Source organism: Corvus kubaryi, unplaced genomic scaffold (genome assembly GCF_017639235.1).
Source record: "Corvus kubaryi isolate FWS band 111438036 unplaced genomic scaffold, C.kubaryi_AGA036_p1.0 37353, whole genome shotgun sequence".
Lineage (NCBI taxonomy): Eukaryota > Metazoa > Chordata > Aves > Passeriformes > Corvidae > Corvus > Corvus kubaryi.
In genome coordinates, this window is record NW_024581115.1 from 1,329,132 (window position 1) to 1,350,496 (window position 21,365).

General features: G+C 43.4%; 1 protein-coding gene across 1 annotated transcript in view; it reads right to left on the reverse strand.

Moving 5' to 3' along the window:
* HLF (HLF transcription factor, PAR bZIP family member) overlaps positions 1-21,365 on the reverse strand; it is a 36,508-nt gene extending 15,143 nt beyond the window's left edge. The window contains exons 1-2 of the mRNA XM_042032370.1: positions 21,107-21,365; positions 19,556-19,891 (exon numbers count right to left, since the gene is read on the reverse strand). Coding sequence (XP_041888304.1) covers positions 19,556-19,891; positions 21,107-21,212 — 442 coding nt within the window. The 5' untranslated portion in view covers positions 21,213-21,365. The remainder of the gene's footprint in view (positions 1-19,555; positions 19,892-21,106) is intronic.

Consider the following 21,365-nt stretch of genomic DNA (forward strand, 5'->3'; position numbering starts at 1 on the left):
TAACGTTCTGCCCTTCAAAAGCAATAAACAAAGAGGAGGCACCAGCAGGTAAAATCTTCCACTACATCTCCTGGACTTAAGACTCATCTCTTCTCTAAGATCCATACTCTGAAAGCCCTTCCTTGACTTTAGCCTGTGTGAAGGCAGCACTTGCGAGCTCAACAAGGCCTCATCTCTGAAAACAACCAGGAAATCCAATTTTTATTCCCTTCCAAACTACCTGTGCAAGATGCCTGACAGTAGTTGTTCCTGCTCTGAACAATTCCCTTGCAGAAGGGCTATATGGAGGAAGAGAGGGTTTGATTCTGCTCCCAGGACACTGAACAGGGAGTTAAAAATTCTTGAAAAGCATGAAATCCACAGCATTCCTAAATGCTTTTCTGATTTTTCTGTAGGATGCTGATCAGCCAAGATGGAATTCAGTGGGGACGGGGTCTGAAGAAGAGCTGCAGGGAAGAACGTTCACACTGGTATTTAATTTTAATTTACACTTGGCTTAGAAGCATGTTTCAGTTCAAGATGCTTATATTCTCTGGTACACTGGAGCTTCTTGACATCCTTTGGCATATTTTCATTACTTGGCAATTCACATACAGCAAGATTCCTCAGAAAGTACAGTAATTCTTTTCTTAAAGGGAAGGTTCCAGAGAAGCATCAGAATTAATCTGCTCTGAAGGAAACAAAAACATCCACTTTCCTTTCCTTGGACAATTATGTACCAAGCTTTAATAAACCAGTAGATTTTAGATAGAGCCCCTGGTTTAGGTAACAGCCTCATATAGCACAGTCACAGAATCACTGAGGTTGGGAAAGGCCCCCAAGATCATTGAGTCCAAGCTGTGCCCAATCCCCACCTCATCACCAGCTCAAAGCACTGAGTGCCACATCCAGGCCTTCCTTGGACACCTCCAGGGATGGGGACTCCAAACCTCCCTGGGCAGCCCCTTCCAATGCTAAACCACCCATTCATTGAAAAAATTCTTCTGGCATCCAACATGAACCTCCCCTGGTGCAGCTTGAGGCTGTTTCTTCTTGCCCTGTCCCTTGTTCCCTGGGAGACGCTCACCTCTACAACCTCACCACCCATAAATGTGCCCTCATGTAGAATTCTGCTCAAAACAAAGACAACGCTTGTCCTCAAGATGTGTCTGTGCCACTGCCAATGTGCTTTTCAACACTCCAGACCAAGTCAGTCCCTCTCCCATTGTTCTGTTTATTTGTCTATCTAGGACAGCACGCTCTCAGTAAACAGGTCTTGCAAAGAGCCCTCCTGTAATCCTGACAGCATATGCCACCCATGACTCATGGATCTATTACCCAGTTCTGGTACCCAAGCCCTGCTGGCCTGGGTGTGTTATCAAAACACAGTCAAGGGAGATTTCAACTGGCATGGAAGAGCCACGTGAAACAGGTCCATTTCCTCTGCCTCCCAATCAGCAGCTAATGGGGAGCCCGAGAGACAGACAACAGATGCTATCAGCAGCACTGGAATACATCCCTGAAGGAAAAGAGGTCACTGGGCAGAGTTACAGGAACTTGCAAATCTCCTCTTCTCTTTTGATCTCCTCTGTGCACACAAATCTGAACTGTTGCAGTCACTTTTTACTCTTTTTCCTTTTTTTTCCATTTTTTTCCATTTTACGTTTCACTAAAATGAAGCACACTTTTTATGTGACAATTTATAGATGGTGATTTGTATAAAATAATCACGTTTTAAGAATTAGAGCTGCCAGAATGGGAACACACTGTTCCCATAACCTAAGCAAGGCTGAGTACATTTTATTTTCTCTCTGCCCTCAATTAGGATCCTCTAATATGTTTTGGAAAAAAAAACTCCAAACAAACAGCAAAACCCAAAAAATTATACTCGGGTTGTTACAGCCCAATAACTGCAGAGGTCTAACTTGCTTTGATATACTAGCTTTATTCCCAAGGAGCACACATAAAGCGTGTGTGGTTGTAGCTTTTTCTCTATTGATGCATTTATCTCCATTTATAAACCATACAGATGCATCAGGCCTGGGTAGCCTGAAAAAGGGGGCCAGAGGAAGGAAGGGAACACGTCACCACTTAGGGAAAATTCCAAGAGAAAAGGCTGTTGAATATGGACATTACCCCTGTGTCTGTAACTACTTCTTTACAGCTGCTGCATAAAGGAGGTTTTGGTGGCATGTCAGACACAAGCAAAATCAGGTAACTTCAAAAAGCAAGCCAAATTAAAAGATACTACAGCACTGAACACTGGGCACTGGTAAATTCACTTCTAAATGTGAGGGAGTCACTGAGTACCAGAAAATGGCAAGAAACTGCTTTGCTGAGGAGCCTCCAAACCCAAACTAATGCCTCCAGAGACTTCTGTGGCTCACAACAGCACTCACATGGACCAGACAGAGCAACACGGACCAAAACCTTCAGGTTTATCTTTTAAAGACAGAGGCAGTGAAAAAGGTTGGTGACGGAATATCTCTTGAAGAAATCCTGGAATTCTAATATTTATATTCCTACTTGTGACGTCCTCTGCAAACTGCCCACAGCCCTGAACTAGGCCTCTGAACACACTACTATGCATGTTCTCAATGCAACAGGCATGCTGAATCTGTGAAGATAGTGAATGATGTCAAAAACGAAATTAAAATGCCCCAAGACACAGAAATCAAACCTCCCTCCATTTATTGAGCAGTGCATTTACTCTGATGCCTTCAGGAGGCATGTCAGCAAAAGGGATCAGAAAAAGTTGACTCCATATGAGACTGCCCTTTCTTCTAAACACTCTTCCCCCAATCCACAAGTAATAAAGATTTTTAAAGATTTACTCTTGCTATCACACACAGCATGGCCTCCACTGCCAATTAATGACAAAAACCATCAATATATTAAGTCAATATATTTTTAAAATATCAATATATTAAAAATAATATATTTTAATGTAACCTTGAGGCCAATATGCACTGGCAAATCATTGATCAATTCACTGCATATGGGAGCTTTTAAACATGGGAGTTGGCATTTTATAGATGCAGAGGTATGGAGCACCACTATTTTGGGTTTATTTGGGAGGGGGGAAAGTGCCCGTATCCCTGACACCTTCTGTGTCTAAACTACTTAACAATTCATATTAAACACACCAGGCCTTTACAAACTGAGTCCCACAGAAGTAAACTGACTGCTTGGCTTCTGTTTTACACTGGTGGTCATCCCATTCTCTGCAGAGACAGCACAGGCCTTACAGTATTCTGTTGTCCGGGGCTTTTGAGAGGATTTGGGGGGAGGACAGGACAGGACAGGACAGGACAAAATCCTTCATCTCCCTCTTATTCCCAGGTCACCTGCAGAATTCCCACCGTGTGCCCCTGCTCAGCGCAGGATGGGATCTGCAGGAGTTGGCCATGTGGAAAAAGGTGATTATTCTGCGCCCACATGGAAGGAGAAGCACTGGAGAGCTCGAAAGCACTGCAGGCTGAGGGCAGCAGCAATTCATAGGCTTGGAAAATTATGTGGGCTTTACCTTTTACACTCCTGTTAACTCTGATTTTCATGAAGTAGGTGGTGTTGCTACAGCAACTGTCGTATCACATCATTTCTGCTGTCTCTATCACAGGGATCATCTTATTTTATCTTAAACTCAGATATGCAGCTTTTTTTCATCTATTCTAAAGCCCTCTGTATTTTGGATATGAAAAAATTATACAAAATAGAGCTGTGTCATATAAATGGTATTTCTTAAAAATGTAGCAAAGCTTACAGAACATTTTTATTTGTTCTCCTTTTACAAATGCAGAAGGAATAAAGAAAATGGCACTGGCAGATTTATGGCATTCCAGATTTTCAGAAATAAATTAAGAGCTAGTCTCACAATAAAGATGTTTCATACCTCTTTTAATGTGTTCTCTCTACAGAAGCTAAGCCTGTGTTCCTGTGCACATCAGCAGAAGTAACTCATCTATTCACAGGTGAAAACATTTTGCTTCCTCATGCCCAGGCTATTTATGCACCTGCATTCCACACAACTCACACCCAGCTCAGATGCTCTTGCCCACCCACAACACAACCCCAGCCCTCACCTGCCTTATCTGCAGCCTGGAAGAAGCACCTACTGAAGCAGAAGTCCCAACCCACCCTTACCTGGTTCAGAGGGTTTGTCCAAGCTGCCAGGGATGAGGTGGTCACCCAGTTTTGCAGTTGCCTTGCTCAGTAACCCCAGAATTTGGCTCTACCTCTTTGGCCTCCGTTTTGCTGCCTGGAAAAGGTCTTTGTGGGTTCAGTGCACAAGCAAAACTCAATAAAATCCTGATGATGGAAAGGTTCTGTTCAACTTTTGTTATTAACAAGCATTCCAACGCGTGCACTCACAAATCTTCCTTTTAAAAATATAAAAAGCAATGTTGAACAGTAGTAAATATTCAGTTACACCCTTGGGCTACTCAGGAAATGTACGAAAAGCCCTACCTACAGAAAAAGGTTATTTCACAGACCACTCAGCCAGCACAGCTCAGACATCCAGATTAAGCTCTGCCGCAGCCTAAGTTGATGAGTATTTTGATCTGCTTCTTCCTGAGCATTTCCAGCCACTTCCAAAACAATCAGTGCAGTCACCAAATTACACTTCAGTGCTCCAGACAGGTCCTGGGCAGATGGAAATCTGCCAGTGTGGATCCAACCTGTGGGCAAGGACTGTATCTCGTGCACCTGGTTAATGGACATGTACAGAATTAAGACATTAAATGGCCCTTCGGTTCCTTCAATTGCTTTGCAAACTTCATTTCAGTGCCCCCAGTACCTGACAGTTGTTCTTTACCTAATTTCCCATAAAACTGAGTTTTGTGCAGTCCTGCTGTGCACATCTGCCCGGCCCCTCCCAAAAGCTTGGGAAATTGTTGGCCAATTTCCAACAAATTTGGCAGCAAGGCATCCACATGTGCTACCAACAAGCTTTGTGAAAACAACCTAAATGAAGGAAGCTCTTCCCTCCCTGGCTGCAGGAGCCTTGTAACACATCAGAGAACCCACAGGGTTGTGCTGCTCATGGAGCCAATTCCTTGGGCAGGAGGTAGGAAGGAAAAAAAATATTCACCAAGTCACTGCTTGTTAATGGCAGTCAGGAAAGCCAATTAATCCTCTTGTTCCCTACTGGAATTGAGAATATCTCTTCACTTTATCCTACCCACTCATTTACTATTTTCAGTAATCATGATCAAAATGATTTGTTTTACAACTACACTGTCACTTGACAATCCCTCTGAATTCCAAGCAGACACATCTGGTATTGATAGCCAGCAAGAAGTCATGCACATGGGCTGTCTTAAAAATCAATGTAGAAGACAGTCAGATGTGGACAACCCAGCTGTCTGCTATCATCTGAGCATTTATTTATTCTTATAATATATACTGAAAACCAGAACTCTACTAGAAAGAGCTCATTTTATATTATCCCCAGCACTTACTATGCAAGCAATTTAAGTCTTCCAACCAAGGCACAGTGGAGTGTTTGGGAATCAACAAATTTGCTCTGGCAGCGATGAAACATTCATTATTGGCTTTGAAGTAGGGAGGGGTTTGGTTGGAGGGGGGAATCTCTTATTTTCTTAAGATTTGTTAAAATGCGGACAAAAAGCTGGTGGAGGGACACTAGATAGGACTCAGCGAAGAATCAGAGTGCTGTAGATTTATGCTGGAAGCTGCCTGTCTGTCCCACCTGAGGGATAAAATCCTGGTGTGATTTTACTGTGCAAGGTCAGAGATCCCCTCTGCCCCTCTCGCCCCTGACTCTCCCTGCTGCTGTTGCCATGTTACACACCCTCAAGTACTCAGGCTTGGGGAAGAACGAGTTAAACTTTGCAAAGAAAAAAACACAAGCAAGAGAAACACCTTTCCTCTTTCTGCTTAACTGGATAATTGGTGAGCAGGAACCTGCTTGATGAGTTTCAGCAGCTCCTCGAGATCAGTCAGGGCTGTTTCTGAGAGCAGCTCAAGCTGCCAACTGGATAAACACCAACAGGGTGCCCCTTGCTAAGGCTTTTGATAACTAAAAATTTCCAGAAGGCAATGAAGCAGTTTGTATGCCAAAGATCCATCCAAACCCAGTGAGAGCAGGGAGCTGAAAAGGGAGAGTATTTTATAGATGTTATATACATAAAGCTGTCTTACAGTCAGAATAAATAGATGATTTTAAAAGAAAAAAGAAAGTCTAAATAATTTTTATTGCAGTGGAGAGAGTGCAACAGTAAAATTCAAATGAATGAATTAACAGGTTCTGTCCTAAGAATTTAAGGGGCCAAGAAAATTCTAGTCCTGCTCTGTACAATCCTCTGGGCTTATTACTTGATACCATTTATCCATAATGCAAAGGTTTTATTCAAGTACTTAGTGCTTTTGAGTCCAGCTGGCTGAAATAAAAGTACACAAAGATTGATTTTCACGTAAGGATTATCTTGTCCTACCTGTATCAGATGTGTGTGCAAGCACCTGAGTTAAAAAAAGGCAAAACCAAACAGAACCAAACCCTGGTAAAATCTTGCAGTAATTTCAAACCTGTCCCAGCTGTACAATCACCAAAGCAGCCCCTATGGCAATCACTGTCCATATTATCATCTTAATTTCTATTTATTCACATCACTGTTTCAATTAACACTACAACTGGCAAATAGGCATTTAGATATGCTGGGCTTTAAGATCAAGATCCAAAGCTCTCCCTTGCTGAAGCTCTTGCTGAAGCAGTTGACTCCAGATGAGAGCCTGGGCTTTCTCCCAGGTTCCCTCCTCTCTAAGGATGCAGGGAAGATTAAGAGGAAGCAAAAACATATTTATATCCTAAACAACAACATAAAGATTTGGGGAAAAGTATTTCAGCTTTGCCAGTGTTGATCTGTTCAGACATAGCTCAAAGATTTTGATAAAGTAAACAAAACCCCACAACTCAAGGCTCAATACCATCCGCCTAAACCAAACCAACCAAACCCCTCCACACACACTGGAAGTGCAATGTCCCTTTGGAAGATGACAGGAACTGTCCATCAGACATTGCCCCTTGCCCTCATGTTTTGTACCCCTTCCCCAAGCATGATGTCTTTTTGTACTGCTTTTTCATACAAGTGTGCCCTTGGAGATGTTGGGGTTTCAAACCCAGAGCCAACTTTCCTAAACACGCTGTATTTTGAAAAGCCCTTTTTTGTTTCACAGAGAAATACAGGAGTTTGCATCATAAAGCCTTTATCCCCCCCAAACTCAAAGCCTCCCATACAGTTAAAAATCAAATCCAGCTTTATTTTTCTGCATGAGTCAGGCTGCATGCAAACAGCTTCTGAGGACGGCAACTTGGGGTGGAGAACTGAAGGAAGAAATCCAGAGAAAAGAAATTCTTCTAACAGCACACTCCTATTTCCACAAGACATTTGCGAATATTTTCACTTTAAAGCTAGAGGAAAGCCACCCCCTTCCACCCCAAAAGAAGTTTTAAATATTATAAAGACACACAAGGACACACTTTATTATTTTAACAATTACTGCTATTTTCAGGGCTCCAGCACAGTTACTTCCTTCCATAATTGGACTTCAATCAAACCCTAGTAAAGCTTTTGATCTTGGAAAGAGTAACAACACAGCTCTGTTATCAGCACAGAGGGGGCAAAGAGTAGGACATCCAGCATTTTTCAGTAAAGGAAAGTTAATTGCTTTGACTTATATTTATCAAAGGTCACAGCTACAAGTTCTGAGCGCACACACATAACGGTGTACACTGAGAAATCTCATACAGACTGGACAAAGTGTTGGGATTATACTATCTGTGTGCATTAAAAAAAAAAAAAAGAAAAAAAAGAAGAAAATGCAGCAAAACAATGCTAGATTACTATCCAAATATACCCCAGTGGATGTCCTGCCAAAGAGCAAATATGTGGCTGTAAGCTCCAAACTGAAATAAAAGCTTGGCCAGCAGCCCAGAGCTTCACTGTATTTTGCTCAGCCAACCATAATCTGGCAGAACAGAGTGAACACATTTGCAGCCACGTGATGGAGAAGCCTGTCGGGCCAAGCTGATTTCCTTGTGTTGGTTAAATGTGATCTTCAGACTGTACACACCAGCAGCTTGGGAAAACGTGAGAAAGTGGGAAACAACCAGCCACGGGCTGGAAACTGAAGGGCAGCAGAAAAAATTACTTGAGGCGTTTGCTTAAAGGTTTGGGTTGCCAGTGGTGGATTTTAATGAGGTGTTAACTGGGCTCCCAGGGCTGAGCACCCGGCGTTCAGCTGGGTCTCCACTAGAGTTACACACCACCAGCTCCTGCAAGGATGCAGATCCTGAGAGAACCCGGTTTGGAAAAGGCACTGGAAATTCGTCGTTGGATAGGAGTGAGAGCTACTCATCAGTGTTTCAAAAACGTGAAATGCTGAGTGATTTTGAAGTCCACACTGAGGAGACTCAGAGGTGCTCAGGCCTGCCAGGATGTGGCCCAGGATGGATGGTGCACATCCCCCAGGGTTCAGACTGCAGACACCCCTTGAACAGCCACTGCTGAACACAGAGAAACATCTATGAAGTGAGATAGAACCTGGCCAAAGGATTCAACCTGAGAAACATGAGGGATAACACCTGCCCCCATGTCAGGTATTATATTTTGATAGTAGTGATAATAATGTTTTTAAATAACTGACTTAGGAAGAGACAAACGGCATCCCTGGCCAGCATCAGACCTGCACATGATCCCTGAGAGCAGGTTACACGTGGATGCAGAAAGAAAAGCTCCCAAACACAAGACCTCAGAAGTACATCCCTGCTGCAGATAAGAGCAACTTGGCTGAAGCAGTCACCAGAGTACATAAGAAAAGTGAGATTTGTTTATTTTCTAACAGGAATAAATTGATAAACCAGACACGTGCAGCACCTGGTGGAATCAGAGACGCACACGAGTTGACAATTACACCTCCAGCTCTTTCCTTCTCCTTGGCTAATGACTCCTTTTCACGTGTCCAGAACAGCTTTCAGACAGAGACTACCACAATTTTCAACAATGACATCAACCATGTCGCACTGAGAAAATTGAGCAGATAAGAGACACTGGAAAAGTGTTTCTTAAACCTGGTGATGAGCACGGTCGAACTGAAAGAACAGCCTTTCTGAGGGCAGCCACGTGATTATGGATGCACCAACATCAGGCCTTGGAGCCTGGACAATCCATGCCCTGATTTTTTAAGTGCCAAGGCACCAACAGGCAAGGTGTTTCAAGCAGACACCCAAACCACAGCTGTCCAACATGTGTTACTCAAGGCTTGTGGTTTAAACTCCTCAGAAGGCAGATATGCAGGTTAACTTTAAATATGCTGCACTCTTCCCTAATTCTCTCATGTAAGTATAGAGTTCAGTGATGCAGGTGTTCACAAGGTCAGCTTCCTGCTCCATTTTACTCAGTTGGTGTTGCTCTCAAAAAATGTTCTACCACTCCAGAAACACCTTCAGCTGGTGAGCAAGCGCTGTGGCTTTTTTTCCCTTTTTGAGTTGGTAGAGTAAGACACAGTAACAACACACGGCTGAGGAGCATGACAGAATCTAGATATGCAATTTATTAACCTGCTCTGTTATTTACGCTCTTCTCTTCCAAGAAAAACAACCTTCACTACAGGGACGGACAGAACTCCTCAGTTTTCAGTGTACAGCTCTTGATACAGAGGCCAGGCCCTTAGACAGCTGGTGACAAAGGCCATGCTGTGGTCAGTCCCTCACAACCAAGCTGCTTGGGTAGCTCAGGTCCCTGGGAAAGTTTGGAAAACCAGAGTAGGAATTAAACAACAGTGCCACAAGGTATTTGTAGTTTCACTTCCCAAAGTCTTCACACTCTTTATTAATCAGAGCAGTGATCACCCAGCTGGACAGGGCTGAGATTGTGGCCACCTTTCTTTAGTACTCCACCCTCACCCAGCAATAAGCAGAGAGAACTGGGCTGTTTCACAGGGCAAGCCCAGTGTATAAAAAGGATATCCCAAACCAAATTATCTCAGGATGAATGGAGCACCAAAAACAAAACAAAAACAAAAAACCAAAACCATTGAGCAAACATACACTCCTGTGAAAATTTTACTTTGACATTGATATGCTGCTGTGGTATACTTCAAACAACAGTGAGCTCAGCACTTGCAGTTATTTCAGATCTGTATCTGCTTTTTCACTCTTCGAAAGCTAAGGTGAAGGCAATGTTTTAGACACATTAAAAAAAAAAAAAAGGCAGACAGAAAAAATTGTAGCATTTCCCAATAAACTTTCTCCAACTTAATCCTGAGGAAGCAGGAAGAGACTTGAGTGTCTTTTCAAGCAGTTTTTTTCTTTTTTAGAAACATTTAATATTGCATATGCCACAGCCAAACCAAACAGGTTCTTGGACCTCAGGTAAGTGTTACCTTATCAGAAATGGTACTAAAATGTCTTCATGCTGTGCTGGAAACAAAATGTAGGGACACAAAGAGGTTCTCTCAGGTTTGTAAATGCCCTACAAGTATGTGTTGGGGAGAGGGAGCAGGGGAGTCTACCCAGCAGCACTGCATTACACCAAGAGCGGGTTGTGTCACTACAGCTCTGTCCCGACACACCCATATTTTACAGCACACAATGTACTGTACAATCCACAATGCCAAGAAACTCAACATATCTAATCTGGCAGAAAAACAAAGTAATATCAGGTTAATCCAATTCTTAAATTGCACAACTTTGAAAAGCCAATAGGAAAACAAATCTTTCCCCTCATTTGTGCTCCCCCATCCCTCCTTCCAGCACACATACCCTGCCACGACCCACTTTTCCTCTTTGATCCCTCAACATTTTTAGCCCACTCTCACTCTCCCCTGTTCCCCTCTGACTCCTGACCTCGCTGCAGTCCAGACCCCGGTGGCAGGGTGAAAAATTTCCCAGATTAGAGCAAGCCAGCTCCGTGTGCAGGGCGGGATGAGCGGTGGGATGCGCGCACAAGGTCACTTGAACGCCCGCCTGCACGTGACACTGCAATAACTGCAATAAGAGCCACAAATCTGAAGTTAGATCACTGCAAGGTAGCTTCAAACCAGGCAGCAGAGCTAGGGTGACTCTGCTGCAAAAGAAGAAAAGGATACAGCAAGGATGCATAAAAGTTGAGGAAATTTTTCAGTAAAATAACTGTGCTTGGCTTTGGAGAGGACCAAGACCATTCCACTGCGTGGAATAAAAACTTTCAAGATCTTGCTTACAAACCTTACAGCTAATTTTCTAAATTCTCTTTTTAAATGAAACCCCAGAGTCTCATCTAATCACAGAACCTGAGAAGCTGAGGAGTTCCAAGGAAGAAGAATGGTGGAAAAAGTTTGACTCCCCTCCCTCCAACACACACTAAACCAATTAAATTTGGTTTCTTGCAGATTCTTTTCTCAAAGTGAATTGGCATCTCATGGTGTCTAAAAGGGTGTCAGCTTTTCTAGAAGCATTTCACACAGATCAGGCATTTTAAAGGTCTAACGTACATTTTCTGATGTAGAAAATGCACATTTGCATTACTCTTCCTGCTCAGCAACACATTCCCATCCTATATCCACTCATACATCCACTCATTTATTTTCAGAAAATTTTAGAACTGTAATTAATTCTTCAAAATCACAACTTTCTTGCTACATTTGGTTAAAATCAGCCAATATAATCAAAAACCAGCAAGCAGGAACAGGCAAGAGGCCATACACCTGGCATGACCAGATTTGGTTTGTTTTCATAGAAAAACTGGAACAAAAAAATACCCCGATGCTCATCTCTCACAGCAAGCAAGAGCTGCAGGAGTTACATGCCCAGAAGGGCCAGTGCCCCACCGAGGGGCTGCAGCTGCAGGGGCTGCAGATGCCACCAACATCCGTATTTCCACTATGCAGTACAAAGAGAGGCAGCGGTTGAGGGCTGATTGCTGCAGGGCCCTTCAAATTCAGTTTAACCCTCTCTGCTTTGATGAGGAACAGAATCTGGGTTTGAGTGCTTAGTTCCTACTTACTAAGCAGTACTAAGCCAAGAACACAGCTGGTTTTTTTAAGCAGACATCTTGCTGGAATAAGACTCATTTTGAAATGTTGCAATGGTGAGTTTGTAAAAATGACTGAATTGTTTTAAGTCATCTCCTCTGCTTCAGCGCAAGCCTTGAGCCTGTGCTTTATGTTCTGCAGCCTTGTGCAATGTGCTCTTCTACAAGAAGGTTTAGTGCTGTTATTTCAATAATCTTGCTGTCCTAAAAATACTGATTGCTCCATTAAATGCATTTCTGCAGTATTTTGTGCTTTGAAGTTTCACATTATTGTTCCTTCATTTCTTTCCAAATGCAATTTACAGTTTCCTTCCTCTCCACATTTAATTTCTGTTGGTGTGCTTTCACCTGTCCCATGATTGCTGAGTGACCAGGTCACCTCAAAGACACCAATGTCCACATAAACATTAAGTAAGCAGGGAGGCCTTGCAAGTGTTTTAAATAAAACTTAAGATCCAATCACTGCCACACAAATTAATTGATCTTGCTGTGGACAGAGAACCCTGTTCATTCATTTGTTTATTAAATTCAGGAGAACCAACCAGTTCTGTAATGAATTACTTAATCTTTGACCTATTGTCCATAGCCATGTTCCAGAACAAAGAATTTACAGCAAGCTGAGCTCCCTCAGGCTAATTGGAAAAGAATGCTTTTTTTTTTTTTAAACCATTCTCCATCTTCAACAAATCTTTGCCAAACTCTGTATTTTTGCTTCTCTGCTTATACACCTACATATTTAAGGATGACATTTGGTGACAGGTGAGTTATTGCTCCAGTTCACTGTAGCTTCTGCTCGTAGGAAACACAACTGTGGTTCCTGCTTTGTGTAGTAATCTACATTTGTGTTCCAGCTAACAAGAAGCTGAGTTTTCTAGAACCCTAATGCAATTTGGAGTTTTTTATTTTCTCCTACAACAGCCATATACCAAAACAAAGAGCTCCAAGATGCTCAGTGCCTGTTTTCATTAAATTGCAAGTAATATGAACAAGAGAATAATGCCAGCGGGATGAAGAGCTAGAACTGTTTCTCAAAGTTGAGCAGAGAACCCTGAAGCAAGAGCTTGCCACATCAGACAAGCTAAGCAATGGTGTTGGAGGGTGCACAACAAAAATCTGGGCCAAACTTAGCCCTGGCATAACTTAGTTGAGAGAATGGGACAGGAGAAGCAGAACTGTATCACAGCTTTAAGCGTGTCAGAAATGTGAGAGGCTGAACAATATTTTGCATTTGTTTAAAACTTGATGGATAGCACCTCAGTCATGCAAAGCTGAAGTGCTGTGAAGAGCACCAGAATAAAAGAAAAAAAAAAAAGAAAAAAGAAAAGAAATGTTGCGACACATGCTGCCTTACCCACCTGTGTTAGCTCTCCACACTGCAGCTCTCAAGCTCTCAGGACAAAATTCAGCTTTTTGATAGAGAGCTTCTTTATCAACTTTTGTTTGTTTTAAAAAAAAATGAGTATACAAGCTACAAAAAACGTGTTTGTCATACATTCATTTTGACACAGTTGTGGATTTTACACTCATTTTCAACACCAAGTGATTATGTATAACTTAGTCCATTAAGTGGAATAGATTCGAGGTTTAAGTAAATGCTTTTTTTCAGAGCTTTCATTATCTGCTTAAGGTAGAAGAGATCAACCCACAGCTTTTCTTGAAATAACTTCGCTGAAATATTTTTTTCTGATCGCCAGTCTTCAGTGAAATTCAGACAAAATATTGAAAATATATTTTGTTATGAAAGGAAGACTTTACTAAAGAAAAAAAAAAAGGAAACCTATGCTCACGTTTTGTGTGATAAAACTAAACAGCTCCACAGTGTACTGCCAGGCAACCAAACTTCTGATTTCATAACGCACTAAAGTCCTAATGGTGACCTGATGGTGACTAAGTCCTTTCATCCTGTAAAAACCTCCACTGGCCACTGAGAGCTGCTACCCCCCTTAAAAAAAAAATTCCAGAAAGATGAATGACAAGAGAGTGAATGGTGACATTTTGCTGCTCCACCTGGGAGGTGACGGAGAGCAGTCAACAAGCTGCCTACCTGCTGAGCAATACAGAAATCAGGGAGACCACATGAGGAGCAAAGTACTTATTGCTGAGATTAATTGGCAGAATCTGGCCACTGCAGCTTCCACAATTGCCAATTTGCTCTCATAAAAATATGTAGAGATTGAACAATTTAATGTAGCTTCATCTAATCAGATAATATCAGTGTCTTTGTATACATCTCCTGATGAGGTCTTCTCTCTTCACTATAATGTACTGTTTTATGAAAGACTTCAGGGTGTACTCGCTCCTTAAATCAAATCACTGCACTGAGAACCATTCAATCACTCTGCAATGCACTTTGAGATGGGAAGCAAAGCTCTGAAAAATACATTGTACTTTTCTAAGTAACTGTAACAAGCTTGACACTCAAGACATCCTTGAAATGTCTTTAAGAGGACAAAAAAATCCCAGCCAAATCCTAGGTGTTCCCTGTATGTGCCCTCTTCCTAAGTCTGGATAACCCTTCCTTGCACAAGGAGCTCTCCCTGTATGGAATACACTATGAGACCTGGAGAGTCGGGCCAGGGATATTTAAAAATACAGCCTAACACCCGAGATTATTGCATGCTGTTTACTGTTTGAACTCTGAACTAACTTCAAGTTCTTTCACGCAGTCAAGCAATTATTTAACCAATAATCAACATTTAACTGTGAATATTAAAATTAGCTCTCTTGAAGGAGACACAGTGTTCTTGCTTCCAGCCTTAACAAGCCTGTGCGTTCAGCACTTTTTTCCCCCCCGTTATCATGTGACAGGCTATTTTTAATATTTGCCTGAATATATTTTGCATCTCCCTTTGATCCAGAAAGCAGTTTTGCGAGGCTTGCCCGCAGAGTGCACTTCCTTGGCAGCGGCAGTGCAGGGCGCAGCTTTTCCGTCTCAGTGCAATTTGGGCCCTTGCTGGCAGAGGCAGGAGCGGAGCTGGGCTGAGCTTGGCTGCACAGGGCAGGGACACGTGCCTGGAGCACATGGTCCTGCAGGCACCCGGAGCCTCACGTGAGGCTCAATGTGAAGAGCAGCTCCTGGTACCAGCCTTGGGATGGTGGAGCTGGTCATTCCCATCGTCACGTGGGAGACCAAAGGTCAGGAAATTCCCAGCTCCCTCCTGGGTGCTGCAGGTAGAGAGCCCTTGGCCTCTGAGAGAGAAGGGGCTCGTGCAACACCCAGGGACTGCTTGTAAACAATGATTAAAGCTTAGGAGAGGATTCCACACACAAGCTGGCAGCCGGGAATGCTGCCCTTCACTCTGCCAAGCTGTGCTGGAGGAGGAGGAGGTCAAGTTAAGAAATGCAGGGGAAGGAAGGCTGCAATACAGGGAGTGCTGCACACACACCCTTTGGGGGCTGCCCCGGCACCAAGCCATCCCGGGATGAGGCTGCATGGAACAAGAACAAGCCTCTCCCAGCTGGCTGCCATGCCTATCACAAACAAGAGCTCAAAAAAAGGCTGAAACCCACCCAATGGTAGCTGGTGTCAGTCACTGCAGCTCAGTGCCTGTGTAAGAAGCCAGAGGTAATGGATACTGCACTCTAGATGGAATATCTGGACTAATCAAATAAACCACAGCATTTCATAAAAATCTTTGTGTTCTTTGGGGGGGGGTGGGAGGTGTAAGTGTGCTTCACATGGAAATAATTCTCAGTTTTTTGATTAATGTGCCTCTAATTTTACTTTTTTTAGGGAAGACTTGCAGATATTGCACACAGGTATATTTCTGCAGTGGATTACAAAGCTTGTTTTTCTTTTTTCTTCTTTCCTTAAATAAACTTTGGCAAGTAGTCTAAGGCACCCAGCCATGCAGGCAACAGACAGAAAACCACCACCAGAGAACACAAAGAAGGAGGGAGTTCTCTCAGAGCCCCCAACAGCCCTGTCCTCCTTTGAAGCAAGGCAGAAACAACACCTGGTTATCACTGTGCCAGAAGCATCCCTGTGACACAGCTCCACATCCAAGGCTTTGGTGGGAAACGGAAAATTCCGATCTAAACCACAAAATCCCAAAAACCTTCTAGTTTGGATTCTCCATCAGGTCTAGCTGATGATTCTCTAATTCACACCTTTCAAACCCTTTACAGTACCCTGCCCAAATCACCTCCATCAGGGATACACAGGGAAAAGAGCCAGGTAAAAAGCAACAACCAACTAGTTACCTACAAAGCATGTACCCTCCATTTACATACAAACAGCTAAAAATTACTCCAGATTTCCTTAAGGACTCTGCATTTAAATGGAGATTGACATTCCACCAAAAGATTACATGAGGTGTGCAATAGATGAAGAACCACAAAAGTGTGTTTGCAGTAATGGGTTACTTTAAAAGCTTCAAAAAAATCTGATAACCTTTTTCTGAGGAGACCACAGATTTCAACCAACCTACCGGCATCCAATACAAAGACAAAACAGAAGTTTTAAATGCATCTACACATGACAATGAATGTTGGTCTGCAATGCTAAAATAAATCAAAATACTATTTTTTATTAACAAAACCAGCACTGTGAAAGATAAATACATGGTTTCACTCTTGCAAGTCATTACCCTGTGTCCCTCATCAAAACAAAACCAGAAATTCCTGTAACTACATTCCCTGAACAGAAATATATGAGAAGTAGGTGCTTGCTTTGTTCTTTGCAGATGATAAACTGGTGAGCCTGAACATCTTTTCATTGACCAGACAATCTGAGCTGGAAATACAGAATTAAGTTATATTCATACAGATCCTTTTTGTTGCCATTATGTTTTTAGCAGGGGGAAGGAAAATCAGTGAGGATTTTGGTAATGTCACGTTCACAGTCAGGGTCAGCACAGCTTTGCTGAGCCTGATGACACTCAGGGAATGCCAGTGCAGATCTCCTGATCTCTTCCAGACATGGCACAAAACACGTTTGGGCAACACCACTCACTCCCACGGACAGATAAGGCTTGTGCTGGAACACATGCACAAAATTAAATCTCCTCATGCTGCTCTCCCACGGACCATCCCCGGGGCTGAGGGGTGTGGGGCACCACATCCCTAAGTCACAGAGTCACAGCTGGGGCTCCATGTGCAGGGGGAATGTCCCCCACCCCGGACAGGGCACAGCCAGGGTGGGAGTTGTGACCACCTGCACGTGAGCCCTGGTGCCAAACTTGCACAGCCATTTAAAGACGAACAGCAGCAGCACAGGACTGGACCCTTCCTCCAGCCCCATGCGCTCAAACAGGCTCCCATTGCAAGGCAAAATTCAGAAAACACACCAATGAAATATTTTTAGAATGACTATCACCTAAAACATTCAATTTTCCTGAAAGTAGTAAGATCACATTAATTTGTATTGAAATTGTAGACTTCCTACTACTTGTTCTTTGCTTTATTACAGTAACACAAATCACAATACTATGCATACTGGAATGATAGCTCACACCAATTAAAAAACCTTTCTTTATGTGACAATAAAAAAATCTATTTTAAATGTCTTAAGCTATATTAACCAACAGGCTCCACTACAATGACTTTAACATTTACCTCCCTTTTTCAAAGCAGCACATTTGCCTTGGCACTTCTATGACAACTCTTAAATGCTCATTTTTACTTTTACTAAATTTTAGAAAAAATATATACTGTTATATTCTCAAACTTGCTCAAACACTAAACTGTGAGATGGTCTTCTCTTCAGTACTGACTGTCAAAGAAATATTTTCACATGACAGCATGTAAAAATTTCAACGACCTGATGATAAACCAGACTACTGTTAATTAAGTCACAGTTCCTATCTGTAATGGGGGACAAGAATATATTATTTAAGTAGTGAAATGAGCTCCCTTTTAAAAAAAAAACCAAAAAAACACATTAAACAAAAAAATTCTGTTCTTGTTAAGGCAAGATGGTGTTGGGAAAAATACCTGCAAATTTAGATGTTTTATCCTACCTCAAGAGACATAACATCCTTTACAACAGTAAAAAAGTGCACACTGAGATAAGTTTGTAACCCTGAGCTGCAAAGGGCTCAGGAAAAACTGAAAAAAAAATCGATGAGTTGAAAAGTCAAACAGACAGCTGATTACAAATAAATTCTGACAGGTGATCATTAAAAGCCTGGCTCACTACCAGGCTCCTCTGAAAAAAAAGAGACTGCGGACAGATTATCTGCTTTTAATTTTATGTGTGCACAGGTGACAGAAAACGGTGTAGCACATATGCACTATTTTTAAAGCTGGCTCAGAAAAAGCAAGGGGTCATGTTCTGCTCTTGCCTACTCCAAATATATTTTAACTTTGGACACCCTTATAAGTTATCAGTTAACCATGAAAAGCCTTGAAACTGAAACACAAAGCAAAGTCAAATCCACACAAAGTAAAATTAAGTAAACGAAATCCATGACTAAACACACACTTTTGATGGGGGGGCCAAGGAGTCTGTTGGTGGGTTTGAGGAGCTTTGGGGGATGTTTTATTTCTTTTTAACGAGACAGGAATGTTGCAGACTTGTAAGACATTTCTATTTCATCCTGCTCCACAACTTTTGCCCCTCTATTTATTTATTTTGCCTCCTTATCAGATGATTCTGACAATGACTTCACACGCTGAGCATGGCAAATGATCAAGCAGAAGGGAGAGGAGTGGTTTCCTGCTGCCAAGAGCACACTTTGCTCTAGCACACCTCATGTGAGCAGAAGAGCACAATAAATAAGTCACTCTCTGTATTTTTTTTTTTTTTTAAGGAAAAAGGCAAAGCTCCACGTTTCCCAAACTTCAATGTTGACGCTTTTCCACTGCCCATGATCTCAGCCATGCTGGTGTCAAGCCAGAGCAGTTACTCTGGATTCGGACTGGTGTCTCTAAAGGGATGATCTCAAGTGCTAATAAACTAATAGAAGACTTCCATAGACATCAGACGGGCTGGAATTGCACATTACAACCAGGCCTTGGACTCCATGGTGTTTTCTTAAGCTTAAGGTGACTGCAGATGCAAGTTATAAACTCAGGTCAGAGTTACGCTCAGTTTATGCCAATTTAAACACGATTATAATGTCGTTCCAAAACTCAGATCCCGTGGCAAATTTTAGCTCAGTAGAGAGTAAGATTATGGCCAAAATTTCAAGTAAGAAGCATTAACCTTTAACTCCAGAGTAACTGCCCACTCCTGTGTTCTCACATCAAATATTGGCTGAAGGAATATTCTCTTTCACAGTCCTTTTCCCTTCTCATTTAACACTGTGGCATCTATGCCATTCTGTCTGTGGTCTTTTTACTTGCTAACAGCTAAGATTACTAACTAAGATAGCCAAGTTTCCTTGGAATTCCCAGAGCTTTCCTTAGATAATTTAAACCAAAATCCTGGTGGAGCAGGTTAGCTATAACTGGAGCTACTGTTTTTATTTGCTGGAGTGTGAGTGACAGCAATCCTCTGGGCTCTAAACTGCCTGTCAGCTGCACAGGGAGAAGCAGTGATTTACAGTGGGGAGGAGGGGCTCATGCCAAATTCCAGAGGGAAGTTCTAAGGGGTGATTTACCTGGTCTGACTGGGCTCTGCATGCAGTTCTGCGACACCATGCCTGGATGGACTGAAGTAGAAGCCCTGCTGCTGAGGTCCATGACAGAAGGTGATGCTGAGGTAGCTTGCTGGAGACCTGACTGGTGTGGGCTAGGCTCATGCTGGTTTGGGCTGGGTGGAATGCCATTTTCTGAGAGGAATTCTTCCAGGTCCATGTATTCCAACTGGAAAGTGTCTCCATCGTATGGCAGTGTCTTGTCCCATAATGTTGGACCCAAGAAAGCTGACTGAGGGACTGTGGTACTGGTGCTGTCATCATCTAACTTCTTCTCTTTGTCTTTTTCTTTACCGAATGCTTAAACAAAAACACATAACAAACACGTAAGAGCTCAGTAATTAAAACACTAGCTACTACTATTTCCAGTATTTCTGCTGTACTCTCAGGTAAGAAAGGAATATTCCCTTCAAAAAGTAACTCCTTTGACTCACTCTACTTGGAAGAGAATCGAGGGGTCATGTCACTGAGCACCTTTGCTGGATCCAACCACATTTTTGAGACTGCCCTCTGTTTTGAGTTAACAATTCCACTCCATGCACAGCTTTGAATGTCAGCTTCAATAAGTAATCAACAGACTTAAAAGTGAACATTCAAGTATTCCAGCAAACTGAAAGCTATTCAAATATTCTGTTGAAAAGGAACAGTCTTAGCCTAAAATCCCTGGGATCTGTTAACCTGTAATTCTTCTAAATTAAGGTCCCAATCCTGCTAGACCTTGCACAAGCAAAGTAGTCCTCAAATTCCACACTTCTAAACGTTACTAACACACAGTTAGTAACTGACAGCATACAGCTTTGATGTGCACAAGAAGCAACAAAATATTCAAATGTAGACGCAAAGAAAAAGTTAAACTGAGGCTTCCTCATTTCTACAGCCTCCAGTGATTTCAGTGCACGTTTTATAAGGGAAACGCCTGATTTCTCTGCAAGATCTGCAAGAATCTGAACTCATAAAGCTTCCTGTCAGCTACCAAGCCTTTGCAGCATTTTATTTTTAACCTCATACAACAGCCCCGGTGAAATCCTGCGAGTCGCTTGGCAGTGGAACTCGGAAAAACGAGGAGACAGGAACTGCCCGACCTTCCCTTGGTTTCTGCTTTTCGTGCGCGCTGGATCCATTCGCCATAGCCGGTGCGCGTATTCCCGGGCTCCCGCCGCTTCCCGGGGAAACCGCAACTTCCTCCCATTGAACCGGGGGACGCGGTTTGTTGTGGGGCTGGGATGGGGATGAGGATCCCGGCCCCCTTTACCCGGGGCACGAAGCGCCCTTGGCGTCCATTCCCCAGGACCGGCGATGGGAACACCGAGCGCGTCCCGTTACATCGGGCCGGGGCGGCCGCCGCTCCCCGCAGAGCGCGCCGAGCGAGCCGTCCCGGGGCTCCATCGCCGGGGGAGAACCCGGGGGAGTGGGAGGGGGGGCGGCGGAGGTAAGGGAAAAGGGGAAAGCGATGCCGCGGACCCCAAGTGACGGCGGGACCGGGGCACGCTGCGAGGGGTCCCGGGGAAGCCTCACCGTCTTCGTGAGCGAGCGGCAGCTTGAGCGGGTTTTCCAGCAGGGACTTCAGCACGCCGTAGGTGGGCGGCAGGAACGGGGGGTTCAGCGGGAGCGGTCGCGCCATGGTCGGTGGGGGCTGCCAGCGGCGGCAGGGAGGGGGCCCGGGGGGGCAGCTGCGCGGCGAGCGGTTCCTTCTCCCTTGCTGTGGCCGCTGTCGCGGCGCGGGTGAGCCGGGCGCAGGGCCGGGCCAAGCGCCGGTGGCGAGGGGCGCTGGGGC